The sequence below is a fragment of the Acomys minous genome, assembly GCF_964271855.1.
Source record: "Acomys minous genome assembly, chromosome: 5".
Lineage (NCBI taxonomy): Eukaryota > Metazoa > Chordata > Mammalia > Rodentia > Muridae > Acomys > Acomys minous.
The window spans coordinates 111,790,476-111,805,492 of NC_140494.1; the positions used below are offsets into that span (position 1 = coordinate 111,790,476).

The 15,017-nt window shown below is 38.4% G+C and overlaps 1 protein-coding gene across 3 annotated transcripts in view; it reads right to left on the reverse strand.

The window, feature by feature from the left end:
- The window catches only part of ZC3H12C (zinc finger CCCH-type containing 12C), a 51,999-nt gene that overhangs the window by 25,822 nt on the left and 11,160 nt on the right, over positions 1-15,017 (reverse strand). For all 3 annotated transcript variants that reach the window (XM_084781669.1, XM_084781668.1, XM_084781670.1), the window contains exon 2: positions 2,918-3,669. In XM_084781669.1, coding sequence (XP_084637795.1) covers positions 2,918-3,669 — 752 coding nt within the window. The remainder of the gene's footprint in view (positions 1-2,917; positions 3,670-15,017) is intronic.

Consider the following 15,017-nt stretch of genomic DNA (forward strand, 5'->3'; position numbering starts at 1 on the left):
GTAGATCATCTTAAAAGTGAAAATATATGACATTTAAACAGCATGAAATGGAGGCAGTCTCCCTGTACTTTTGTTAGAGAAAAAGTTTGGACCTGAAGTAAATATGTATTTATAAATGATTTTGAAGCTGAAGGTAGATTTTATAAATGGCACAATGTATGTTTCCTATAAATTTTCATGAGTTCTGGCACTTCCAAAATTATAGACATGATGAAAAATTTTATTGTGACTGACAGAATAATATTGCTATAATAAAAATTTCCTGTCAACTTGTTCTTTCCTGAAATGCCTGGAGCATTTCAGTTTAGGTATCACATTAAAATATGTGATGAGGAAAAGAAATGGATCTGCATGGTCCCATTTTTATAGCAAGGGCTACAGGATGGTGCCCGAATTAGGCGTAGGCAGAGGTTTGTTTGTATAATTATATAAAGCGATTGTTTGAAATGTTTTAATTATGCCATGTCTTGCATTAAAACTTTTCTGTAAGCAATTCTCACCATGTCAGATTAAAACTCAACAGAATCTTTCCCCAACTTTTCCTCCTTGCCTGTCCTTTGTCCTTTCCTGTTAACTTCTAGTGCAGTGGTTCTAACTTTTCTAATACTGTGACCCTTTAACATCACTCTTCATGTTACGGTGACCCCAACCATAAAATTACTTCATTGCTACTTCATAACTGTAATTTTGCTATGTTATGAATAGTAAAGTAAATATTTGATATGCAGGATATTGGATATGTGAACCCTGTGAAAAGGTCATCTGACACCCCCAAAGGGCTGAGAACCAGTATTCTAGCATACTTGATCAATTTCTTAACATTCAGTAGTTGAGTCTCTGGCTTCAATACTGTATGGCATTCTTGAAGACGATTTACTGCCTGTAATGTCCTGTGACTTTCTTTTTTTTAAGCACAACAGGATAATCTTCACTGAAACCCTTCCCCTTTGCTTTGTTTGATGACTTTTTTCTTTGTCTCTTGGTTCTTCCAATACTAGGATTAGCACTGAGTGTCCTTCACATCACCAACCCTGGGTCACCCTTTCCATCTATGCACCAGTCTCTAGATATCAATACTTTTAGTGATGATTCTCAGAAATGAACATCCATCAAAATAACAGCACCAAAAGTGAAGGGCGTTGGGCTTTCACTTAACTGCATCATCAGGCTCTGTAGGTGTAGAATACTAGAAGACGCATTTTTAAAGAACTACGGTAATTCTAGCAGGACGGCCATGACAGCAGGTGCTTCCCTAAGGATCTACAACTGCCCTTACTCCTTTCATCCTGGCAACTTCATGGCTTTTGGAACTATATATTATCACTAAGGTAATCATTTAGCACTTCTTGTTATTATAAGAAAAACCATCATTCTGCCACCAAGTTTGGCAAAGATCAAACAGCAGAGGGTTCTTACTGAAAGGCTTCTCAGAGTCACGTGCATGCTGCATACCTCTGTGGTACTTGTCAAGGTACTTCACCCATTAGAAGGTGCTGCTTACATAAAACCATCTCCTGCTTGCTACGCACCACTGACAAGTTGATGTGAACCATTCTTCTATTTGAAACCCTTCAGATATCTTTGGATTGCAAAGCATTTAAGGCCTTGCTGCAGTGTTGGAGGAAAACTCATGGAATTATAAATACTGGGCAAGTACACTACCACTGAACAACATTTCCAACCCCATTTAAGCCCTGTAAGATATGGCTAGAGCCTTTGTCACGTTTCCTCTTCTACTATATGATGAAAGGTATAAGTTTTGGAGTCAGACATATTCAGTTTTGAATAACACTTATCTATGGTAAGTATTTTAGATCTTGTAAGTTCAATTTGCTGATAAATGAAAGATCCTGTTGCCCCATCGGGAAGGGCTATCCAGAAGAGTGCAGGCTGGTTTTCTTCAAGCATTATGTGGCCTGCAGGAAACAGTTGCTTTAAGGTTTAAGTATAGATCATTGCCAAATAAACAGTTCTCATAAGTGAATGTCTAAGCTATCTTGAACTTTGGTTTGTTATATAGATCTGAGATGTTCTGGAATACTACCTACTACTGTAGTCAATGACCCTGTGCTACCGAGCACTTAAGTACAGCAGCTCCAAAATGAGATGCTCTGCACTACATTTGAAAACATTATCACACAAATAGTGCTGAGTGTCTTAGTAACTTTAAAAAACTGACTATATGTTGGAATGTAAGACGTAAAATAACATATAGTTTGCATTGTATTGCCACTGAAAACACTGCTAGAAAACAAACATTTCAACAATTGCTCTTGGCTAAGTGTCTCTAAGAAATCCTTTTGATACACAATAGATGAGGCTCTAAACTCTTGAAGATCTGATGTCTTTTTATCCTCATATACACTCCACAGTTTGGGCAGTTAACTAGGGTGACTGAATTTAGATTCACTTCAAACTTAGGGCATCAAATTCACCTAAGTAAAATGTTTTCCTTTCCTCAGATCCTAAAGAATTATGTTTGAATTGCAGTTCTTGAATAAAGCATAGAGCTAAAAAGAATACCTATGATTTGTTCTCAAACCAACAGAACAGATTTCTATCTTCTAGAAGAACTGAGTTTTCCTAAATTATTTTCATATAAAAATAGACTGTTTGATTCAGACTCCAGCATTGGCGAACACCATCACACTTGAGTTCTTTTAAACTCATGATCAACACTAAGCTGGTATCATACACTAATTTTTTTAAGCCATCACAATTTAGTCAGAGGAAGAAAAAAAAAAGAGACAGAGATGTGAAAAAAGAGTGTCTACTCAAGCACAGAGAGCAAATGTTTTCTAAAAGCTAGTGCTGAGACATTTAGTAATACTGCTGTTAATGACTATGAATAAGAAAACAGCCACAGAACTAGAACTAACTTTCAACGGTTTAGTAATAAGGATGTTAAAAAACTTACCTCATTGCCACATTGCTGCCGTCAATCACCACTGGTCTCAGATTTTCACCATCATCTGTCACAACCTCTTGCATTGGAGATTCAGACCTCTGAGATTCCAGGGATGAGGTTTCCCGCATTACACTGTTAACAGTACTGACTGACTGATCAGCTTCACTCTTATTTCCAAGTTTGACAAGTTCTCCCAATATATCGTTGATTAAAGCATCAGTACCAAGCTTGTTTAGCACGAGCTGGACCTGTTCTTCAGAATAACCTAACTTAAGTGCAAACTCCAGCTTTGTTTGGTATTCTCGGACTACATCAGGAGGTTTCTTCACTTCCCTGGACGGAGTCTGGGACTCTTCTGGTTTAAAGTCTTGCAAAATGTCACTGTGTTTGAGTGGGTGAGGCTCCAGGCAGGGAGACCGACACAACTGTCTGTGAGTCTTGGGCAATAAGCACGGCTCTGCTGAAATGCTACGCCGCTGTTCTGACTCATGCTCAGAACTCGTGCTTTCTTCAGAGTCACCAGAGCTCACATTCTCCTCCGACACCTCTTTTTCTCCCGTTGCTGCACCGGCTATATCCATTGTTGGCTTCTCTCCCATAGGCCAAGGCAAAGCTGCACTTACCTGTGGGTCAGTGCTCTCCATATAAAGGTGGCCAAGGTCATGCCCCAGGTGATCCTTTAAGCCCATGAAGCTGTTCCGTGCACCTGACTCCACTTTGCTGCTCTTCCTGTATTCTTGAATGCAAAGCACCCCGTATTCCTAGGGGAAAAAAAAAGTAAAATATGTAACATATTTGCTGTTTGACTCTTGTCTCAGTGAACAAGTCAGAACTGCCAAACCACTGGATGCCTACTTTGTATTTTGTCTGCAGCCTCTCCTCAGTCATAGCAAATTTGCCAAAACCCTTTCACACGAGTTACTCCAAGGCAACAAAGGAAACACAAAAATCAAACTCTAGTATTTACAAAGATTTGTTGGTTTTTTCTCTGTCTGTCTGTCTGTCTCTCTCTCTCTCTCTGTTGTGTATGCAGATTTGCAACAAAGAATAAGAGTTCATGAACTTGGGCAGGAAGGAGGCACATGGGAGGAGTTGGGCAGAGGCGGGGAGAAGTGACAGAAATATAGTACTCATGAGAAAGTCTCAAAGAATAAGTTAATTTAGATATTGAAGGGAAGGGGTACACATTCTAAAATGGTCAATAAGGAGTTGAGTAATAGCAAAGCTAATCCCATCCTTTGCCCAGGCATGTTGCTGTATGCCCAGGACACCGAGACATGAAGAAGGTGTGTTTCAGATCAGCTTGGACTACACAGTGACTTCTAAGTCAGCTGTGCTACAGAGACCCTGTTCAAGAAGAAAAGAAAAAAGGCTAATCACCTTCCATGTTGGGAAGAATATAATTTTTCATTAATAATTATGATGTTGCGAATACTGAACATTTAACAAAAGGATACTTTTAAATATTATGATCCTTTATTAAGTGGCAGACGTTGTCTATTTCATTAACGAAAAAAAGGTCTTGTCCATATACATTTATTGAGAGCAGTGAAATTAAATACTCTGTATAAAATTTGAGGCAAACAGGTACACTGTCCTTTCAGCATCTTAGTTCTTATGACGACGGGAAGTGTTTTTGTATAGCATCAGGCTATGTAACGACTGTGGCCATGCCACCCTGAGTGTGCCTGGTCTCAGGTTAACAACACACCTACATGTTGCTAAAACCTCAGCTTTCCTTCAATCCCCCTGCAGGAATATTTTTGCTATTTAAAATGGTTCTGTCGTAATACTATTTTTCCTTAAGACCTAGTGGAATTTATTTCTCTACTAGGGATAGGTCAGAAAAGCAGTGTTATTTCACTTTACACTATATTATGAGGACTCAATCAACAGCAGGAGTTTGTTGATTAAGGCAATAATTCTGGTATTCTACCATTAATTAACAAGTCAGGGATAGCTAAATACAAGGCTGTCATAAAACACCTAATAATGTAATAAAGAAAATTAGAGAAACACTTTCTTTTACACTGAAGCTCTTCAACAAAATATATCCCAGAAGAAAGGTATTATGTAAACATTAAAATAAAATGCTGGTTTTCTGTGAAATTTGAATAAACCCACTACAGGATCAAATATTTCTACACAGTGTAATGAACGTTATTAACTATGATAAATACAACAGGCAATCTTTAAAAACACAAAACTTCAATATTTCCTTGGGGTAGAGGTCCTACACATTTCTTTAGGAGTTTCTTCAGGGTTTGTTCTTTGAGAATGGCGTGAATAGCGCTGTTCTAACACAGCACTTGCTGAAGAAACACCCAATTTCCGAGACCCTGGGTACCCCACTGATAAAGAGCATCTGCTTCATTACGAAGCTGTGTCCATTTTAACTTCTTCTATTACTATGGATACGCATGGCCCAATTACTTAGAATTATGGGACTTTGAAAGTAAAACTGCACACCCTGTAATTTATTAACTACAGTAATGTACTAACACCATAATGCAAGTAACAGATCACAACAGCATCCTAATAATGGGATACAGTTAAAAGAGAGTCTACACTGTGGCCTTAGTAGAGCTCCCACCAAAAGTATCTTAAACAAGAAAAATCTATTGGAAGCTGGGCTGCCTGGCAACCAGAAGATGGTTGCTAAGCTGCACTCCTTTAACATGCCATCATGAATGCTAGCACAGTGAAAGAATAATTTGGTATGAACAAAAGCCCATAAAAGAGACTGGGACTTAAGTGCGTCTGGTTTACCCCCAGAGAACAATGCAGCTGCCAAACCAATCTGGAAGCTCCGGCATCATTGTTCTGGAAACCCCACAATCTGTTCTGACTGCAGGAAGTGCATTTAATGGGAAATATTTTTGATCTCCCCTGAAAAGTTTGGGTTCTGCAGTAGTGCTGTTGTGAGATAGTTCATGATAATGACTTGCTGACCAAATTGCTGAGTTGAACTAGGGACTATTACTTTAATACTGAGCAGTTTTATATTTTTGAGCTAGGGGATCTGTATCAGACATGATAAATACCCATGGAAAAGAACATTAGGTTGAAATTTTCTGATCGAAGGATATGTAGATTTTCTTATTTTTCACTTTTCAAAGTGACAAACCCAGATACTGTAAAGTTTGAAACAAAGAGCATTTCAATCAATTCTAGCCCCCTCTCAGTCTAGTATTTCCTGCTAGTCCCAGTAGTAGTTCCTGAATCTGTTTCCTATGTACTTTACCACATAACTATAGTTACAAGGTAGGGGAAACGGAAGTTTGGTTGTTTTTATAATATTAAATCATTTAACAGTTTTTATAGTAACATAAGTAGCTAACACTAATATTCAATTTGAGACAATTCATGTCATTTGTACATAATATTTAAATAACACTGTACAATAGTTTTTCAATAATATTCAATAACGTTTTTCAATGTTAAAAATAAATGCAGGCATGGCCTAGAGTTTAGATTAGCATTTGAAATAACTTGATTTGTATTGATTGAAATGGTAATGATTTGAATTTTAAAACTTCAATCTGTAGAACACTTCTGATCAAGTTGTAGCTAATAAAAAATTGCCTTGACTTAATATGGCACTTAAAAACAATGCAGAACTTGACACTATCTTAAAGTTATTCATTAAAAGTGTAAATATTAGCCCAAAGATTTAAAAAGAGATACAATAGTAGTAGTAGAATATACAAAGCTTACAAGGAGTTAACATACAGAGCTTTACAGAATAAAGAACTCCATGGTGTTTACATCTGTTTAGCATTTTAACAATGGCTACTAAGTTTTCAAAAGAAAAGGACTTCACAGAATGTGTTACTTATCATATGCAATAATATTTTTTTCTTCATGGTTTAGACTTGTTAAGTTTTGTATTATTCAGTCAAATCCAAGCTTACGTAAATAGTCATAAAACTCAAATAAATATCAACTAGTAGGGTAATTTTCCTCCCTTCATGCAGAAGCGGAGTCAAAGCATCACACACAAAGTAGAGCAGGTTGTACTCCCAGGGTTACTGGAAAACTCCGAGAAGAAACTGTAAACTTTGTATCACAAAGTCATTTTACATGGGGGCTTGTACATTACACAAGAATATAGTAAACATAGGTATTGGGTAAAAGTCATCCCCAGTTTTAAAAATCCATAGATTACTTCTGGATATTATATCAGAAACTCACTTTCTTCTTGATAAAAACTATCTAAAATTTAAACAATAGTATTTGTTGAAAAAGAATGAATTGGGCTAATTTTATAGATGATAATAAAGAGTAACAGCTTCAGCTGTCAAAAAATAACTCTGTAGTGGCTACACGCAGCTTTCAGGACATGAAGGGTACTGATCTGAAACATTGCATATACTGGAATTCCTCTATTTAGTGAAAAGATTTTTTTTTGAAAGTTTTCAATCGATAACTTGGCTAACAACTCACCTCAAACCAGGTAAAGCTTGTTTTTAGCATTCGAAAACATTACAGTAATCAGGAATATTAGATCATAAATGTGTTACATCAAATTATTTGGCTGTAAAGTTACAAAGACATGAAGTAGGTTCTGGTTATAGAATGAGAACAATGAAAATAAAATAATGACTATGTAATAAATACCTACTGTCATGGTCTTTGCGGATTTAATTACCATTGTATTTGAGCAAGCACTGTTTGCATCCCTCTAGCTAACAAAGGAAGGATGGTCCTTTGAACAGATTGGTTAATGTTCTGGGGCAACAGATGTCTACTGGAACTGCAGGAGACCAGCAACTGGTGGCCTGCCTATCTTCTAAAAACTTTCAATAGACTTATGCATATGTTCACACAATAGGGCGTGTGGGAGGAACGAAAACTTCGCTTTAACCCTTTAGGTTCTTTCTTTCCCTCCCAGCTGAGGGATGGAGCCTTTGTCTGCTCCTCACTTGCCCATTACAGAACTCTTGGTAGTAACTGCAATGGTATCTTCAATCTAACATCTGAAATTAACACAAGAGGAACAGAAGGGGAGAGGAAATCAGTTTTATGCCTATACTGAAGTTGATGACAAGGCAACCGAATGCTTAATCATCATCTTTAAAATGAGCTGCTGGAAATATCTATCAGTATCAATCCATGCCTGCAAAGTAGACTCTTAACACATAGAAAAATCTACTGAATCTGAGCATCATTTCACAGGAACTAGCCGTGGCAGTGATGCCCTCAGAAACAAGCATTTGACAAGATAAAAATCTAAATTTGTTTAGCATATTAGAACTTTTTTTTTAATAACTTGTCTTAAGCTCCAAATGATTGCGTGTAATGCCCATGGCTTACGAGCACTCACTGAACTACAAGTTAATTATTTGCAAAATACTCAGACACAGAAGTATAAAACTCCGTTTCACCGAGAAAGTCTTACAGAAAGAACTGGACCCACTTAGTATACTGGCACTAACATTTTCCTTTTCTTTTGTGGTGCTTCCATCCTTCGGAGCTGAAATTATAGCCTTCAGAGCACAGCCAACTTCCAAAAGCACCAAGTAGCCCAGATACTTACGTTAGCAGGAAAATACAAAGACATTGGTTTCTGTGGCAGCTTCGGCAGGAACAGCGCAGTCTTAGCTGCAGACTTGCAGGCAGGCAAGAACAACAATGAGTGGCTGAACAGATGGAATGGCAGTGTCTTTGCTTAACCTATTACCGAGTGGCACGGCAGCCAATCACAGGCCAGAAAGCTCACAATTAGGCAGGCAGGCAGATGCAAGGCAACCTCAGCACCCTGCGTCAGGTTGGTAGGTCTCTAAGATAAGCAAGTTGATGTCACTCTTGGGCCTGCCCCGGGCAGCATGTGCATTAACCGAGGGGTGTGCGGCAACAATGGGCCATAGAAAGCTGACTAGTAGGCAGCTGCTTTATGAACGCAGTCATTAGGGAGCAGGCTGCCAACAAGAAACACCTGGCTTGGGCAGGCTTCAGCCTTTCCTCCTTGTTTTTAATGCACGAAAACAAAGAAACCAATTATATTTCAAAGTTGTTCTAGAAGTTGCATGTTTCCTAAAAAGTTGAAGCTATATATTAGTCTATTAGCGTTTCATTTTTCTTTGAGAGAGAAAGAAAATGAGGTGTGTCAAAGTAACAATTAACTATTGCATCGCTTTTTAATAAATGAGTTACTGGTGAAATGAGGCAGAAGGTTATAGTTCATCTATTTCTCTGGCTATAGAGGGAAATCTGTGCTTTAAAGGATTTGTGAGCTGGGCAGTGCTGGTGCTCGCCTTTAATGCCAGCACTCGAGAGGCAGAGGCAAGTGAATCTCTGAGTTCAAGGTCAGCCTGGTCTACAAAGTGAGTCCAGGACAGCCAGAGCTACACAGAGAAACCCTCTCTTGAAAAAAAACCAAACCAAGCCAAACAAACAAACAAACAAACAAAAAAATTGTTAATGTGTTACAAAATAATAAAACTTATGAGTTTACAAATAGAATTAATTTTTTAAAGTTCTCTAGATATGTGGTAAAATAAAATATTAGTTTGGTCTAAGTTTATGAAAATGAGTAACAAAAAGTATACATTTAAACAAAACTAACTTCTACCGAAAATAATTGCACCAGACCAGCTGAGCTATGTCAAATAGCAACGTAAAACTCTCTTCTTATAGATACTGGTTAGCCATCCAATTAAGTAAAAACAAAACCTTTCATAACATACTTGCTAAAAATGTATTTCATAAAATTTGAAAGTTGTAATACTCAAATTTAAGTTCAGAATATGTTAATACTAAAAAGAACTACTGGGATACTTTTGAAGGGCATCTAAAGTATACTAAGTACCCTTAATCTACTCTCTGTTCCACAGAACGGTGTTGATGGTCCCACGGCCTAATTGCTTCTAAGTACTGCACTGGCTATTATCTTGAGTGAGCTGGGATTATGAAAACATTTAATCCAAATGTTAACACCATAAGACAGTGTGGTATTTCCTTACTGAGAAAACTTTGTGATGTAGACTACACTTTTGTGTACTACAGAAGCAATGCATACACGTGTATGCGCACACATGTACAGCCACACGTGCGCGCTCCTTTTTCACTAAAGTACAAATAAAATTCCAGTGTAGGCCATGAACTATTGACTTACACAGAGACTTTTAAAAAATTTGTATGATCTTAGACTTGAAAGATACAAAACTAAAGTATCCCAAACAACGTAAGTTGGCTTCTCGTTTCACACATAAATAGCAGTAATTCACAGTGGGACCATTTGCAAGGACTTAAGAAAAGAAAGTTCTGGTTTAGAACTTCTGCCCTTGTCCTTTTCACATTCACTCAAGCACAAATCAGATTTTTCTCTATTTGCAAAATGAAAAATCTATTTCATACACTTAAGAATTTCAGCTATCTCACCAAAAACATTGACCATGCTCACTAAAAACTTGAAATTTGTTTCCAGCAGGAAAAGAGATAGTAGGATATTGTAGGCCATCATGTCTATGGATATTTTCCCTCAGTAGAACCTAATCTTTTACTGAATTGTGTGTGTGTGTGTGTGTGTGTGTGTGTGTGAGAGAGAGAGAGAGAGAGAGAGAGAGAGAGAGAGAGAGAGAGAGAGAGAGAGAGGGAGGGGCTGTGTGAGTGTGGAGGTCAGAGGATAGGCTAAGTTTGCTCTTTCCTTCTGCTGTGGAGTTCCCAGTGATCAAATCCGGGTTGTCAGGCTTTGCAAGCTCCTTTATCCACTACGCCCAGTTTCAATATTTTTGAAGAAAACATAACTGCTAGGTTCCGGATGTCCCATTAATATCTGAAGAGAGAGCTATAATTTTTCTGCCAAGCATTGTAGTGATGTAGCAGAAGCAGTTAAACCTCTGGTCTGATTTCATTAGTCAAGTGAAAATCAAGATAAAATGTCTCTATCCTTGTCACAGTTTATTGCACATTACTATGTCAAGTATGCAGAATGCAAAGCCTCACTTTGGGGTGAGCACATGTGTATCACAGAAATGACAAAAAATTAGAATTTATCTGTCTGCATCCATTCCCACAGCTTTTTAAAAAATTCTGAAAGCAGTAAGGCCTACTAGATCAGATAAAAACGATGAACAGGGCATATATCTATGCAAAATAATTACAACCACAACCAAAACCCAAGTAGTAAAGCCCTGGCTAGAAGCCATGGTGAGAACAGTACTTAAGTACTTGTATTACGGCCTTTCCTTTTGTTTGTAAAAGAAAACTACCTAAACTACCTAGCATGAATGGACAGCCACTCTCCCCTTTGTCTTCTCCTTTTCTTTATCACTTGCTACCATAGTTACTACTTTAAAGCTTTATCTCTAGAGGAGGAGGAACCACAAAGAAGGGAAACTACCCAGAGCGCAGCAGGCGCCTGATCTACAGCACTGGATTAAGCTTTTTGCAAGCAGCAAATAAAGGCAGTGATCTGAAAAAGCTAATCAGATCCTGCTGCGATATTTAGACCCTCTGGGCTGCTAGTATTGGATAATGTTAAGCACATTAAAACATCTGTAGGTGAAAAGGGCCCAGTCTGGCATTTTTAGTCACATAGGCTGCCTCCTCCACCTCCCACTGCAGGAAAAATACAAACAGTGGTACCTCATGAGTTCTGTTTGGGTCACTGCAGAAAACAACTAGAAACAAAACAAAATAACCAAAGGAAAAGGAGCCAGCATAGCTTTTGGTGTTCCCTACAATTTGTCAATGCAAAGGATGGATCTAACATCTGAAAATCAGGCCTTGTACCGGTTCTGAGGCAGGGAAGTGAAACAAATGTGCTGTGAGGCTGTTTGGCACCGAGGCTCTTGGCCAGAGGTGATTCAAATTGACTTTGTTATCTTTCCCTTAATGCGTTACTTTTCTCTTTTAACACACAAGCACTCTTGATCCTCCACAGCAGTATCGTGGGAGACTATTATATCAAAATTCCCCAATTGTGCCTCCAAAGGTTACGAGATAAAGTTTTAGCCAAAACTTGTTATTTCTCAGGGTTTAAATAAATGAACTAACCAGCCAAAAAAAAAAAAAAAAAAAAAAAAAAAAAAAAAAAGATAACATTAATGGTGTACAAACAGAAACTGGGCATTAATAGCCACATCTGAGTTTTTCTACTAGGAAGGCATGAGATTGTCCATATATAAAACTATTTTTCTGAGTGTTATTTGAACTGTTGAGCCACAACACTAAGCATACTGACTATATGAACTAACTAGAAACTACCATACAGTATATCAGTTAAAAGAAAGGCACAGGACCAACTGTGTCAAGAGCTGATAAATATCACTTTTTGTATGCTGATTCTAAAACGTTCTGAAGAAATGTATGCTTTCCTAAGCTCTTTTGCCCAGTGAAAACCAGAAGAGGAGGCAGACCACGAAAATGTCAAACACGTTTGGATCTGGCCCTGAGTATAATACATCCAAAAATATAACAAAGTATATCTTTGTATTCAACATCAACTGTGAGAAGAAAATGAACTGTAATGAGACCCTCCTGTTAAAGTAAATCTTCAAATATAAGTGATTTTGTATTAATAATAAATACTGTGCTGTTTTAATAATAAAAACATCTTTCCCAATCCATACCAAGAATGAAATATCAAAAATCTTTAGTATAAGACTTATTTGCTCCTAAAAAGACCACAATATACCAACAGTAAATAAAAGTAGAAAAAAAAAGGAATAACAAACAAGGTGTGGTGACTTACACCTGTTGTTATAGCACTCAGAAGGTAAAATGCTGAGTTCTAGGCTGACCTGTGCTTTGCAATGAGATGTTTCAACACATAAGCAGACAACACAATAAGAAATAATGTATATTAATTTAATCTTTATCCACAGGAAAAACAGACTTAAAAGAAAATTTCAAAAGCTTACAGGCTTATACTGGCTAGTTTTATGTCACCTTGATACAGGCAAGAGTCATTTGAGAGATGGGAGTCTTTTGAGAAAATGCCTCCATAAGATCAGGCTGTAGGCCTGCAGGGCATTTTCTCAATTAGTGGCTGATAGGGGAGTGCCCAGACCACTGTGGGTGGTGCCATCCCTGGGCTGGTGGCCTTGGGTTAAGAACGCTTGTTGAGCAAGTCATGGAGTAAACCAGTAAGCAGCACCCCTCCATGGCTCTGCGTCAGGTCCTGCCTCCAGGCTCCTGCCTTGACTTCCTTCAATGCACTGTGGATTGGGCTATGTGAACCAAACAAACCTCCTCCTCCCCAAGTTGCTTTGGTCGTACCATTTCATCACAGCAATAGTAACCCTGACGAAAGCAAGGATCAATGAAAGAACTCAACATTTAAACGTTTTGGAAGGCCAAAGATCAGGACAGAACGCAGGGTTCAATTTGTCAGATTTCTAGAACGCTTTCATCTGATGATTTTGGGCTGGCTATCCAAATTCCTGAGACAGTCTCACAAGTGCAGTTTTGGGTCATATGTTCATCCTTTCACCAAATTAGTCTGGCCAGGGGTGTGTGGGGCCGTGACTGGCAGTTCCCTCAGAACTACAGGGCATGGGCTGAGAGTTATCCAACGAGGTGTTAGTGATAATATTAAATCAAAATGATAACCCATGGTTCAGGTTAATTTTTGTATTTCTAAAACAAAAATAAACATGTAACACATGTTCAGCCTTGGAAAACAGCACTGGTTTGCTTTCCCATCTGAGCTGTGTCATGGCTCCCACCTGATTAAAGGACTCTGAAATGCCGCAATAGTGCAGCCTAGAACGGTGGGCTCATGTCCACTTCTCAGCTGCTTCATTCATTTAAGTTCATTTAAGTTAAGTTCTAGTTAATCAAATCCCTCTTCTCAACTCCGTCCTCCTCACAAACATGAATAATCTCCAGGCAGGCAAAGCACACCCTCCCCTCAGGCTCTGAAGATTTGTCTCTTAGCTTATCTCCTTAGTTACCCCTAGGTGTCTTCCTGACAAAGCGTTTCCAATGACATCATTCTCAGGCTAAACAGGTAAACAGCTTCTAATCACAAGTTGCTAACTGTCTTTGTTTTCAAGACTCTATGACTTGGGCTTCCTCTGGCCCATAATCTTATTTCTCACTTTACTTATATAGGAAAGAGACAGCAAAAACAAACGTAAATATGCTTAAGGAGCTGCCTAATGTGTTCTCTTGATTTATCCTGATCACATCTGTCATTCTACATCAAATCCAAGGCTCACTTTTCCATAAGATCATAGACTAATGCTTAGTGATCCCCAGTTCCGTTGAACTTCTATAATGTGAGTGGTCTACACTGTACTTATTTATGGATCAGATGAGCTTCCTGAGAGCAGGATTATTCTTTCTTCAGTTACTCTTTTGTACAAATGACTTAGCATGTAGCAGTGTGCTTACACCTGAAGACCCCTCAGTAGAAATGCAATCACAAAAAAATAGGCCCTTGCCAATTTGAATACAAAATGCTACCCTGTAAGAGTTTCTCTCTATATGACAGAGTGAACATGTCAAAGTAGAGTTTCTGATGATGCTGACACCCAAGGAAGCCACGACTCCAAGTCCCGCATGCTCCCCTGGCTTCACAGTTATGCAGCCTCCAATGGCATAATAATGCAGCCTGTTTTGTTTGTGGAGTACAACTTACCTGATCATTAAGTCTAGGAGGAGGTCTTGGAGAGGCAAAGTCCAGTTTCCTATGCTACATGCATGTCTCTTATTCTTTTGTGTTAATTAATTCCACGTGGCAAACTAATTAAAGCTGCTTGGTGAAATAGGCTACAAAGAACAATCATAGCTATATCATAATTAAAGGAGGTTCCATCATTAGATCAATCTTTTAGATCTAATGACGTCTGCTCATAGCACGCATACAATCTAGAATCCACCAGGGTCTTAGAAAGTATCTTCCACAGACAATGGGACAGGACTGTATTTCCTGTGGGAGAAAATGGTTCAGCATTCTCTAATTGTTTGCAGGAACTTTTTATGACAAAGCGACAATGAATCACAAGAATCCACTTCATTTCCTTCTTGAAAATTCTTTTAGCCCTATAATTTGTAACACCAGCTTTCCTCTAAACTGAGTATGTCCTAGGTGTCTTGCACTAGGATACTGCAGCCTCAGAGTGTACCCTGCTACAGCATAGTGTGTATGGAGGGACAG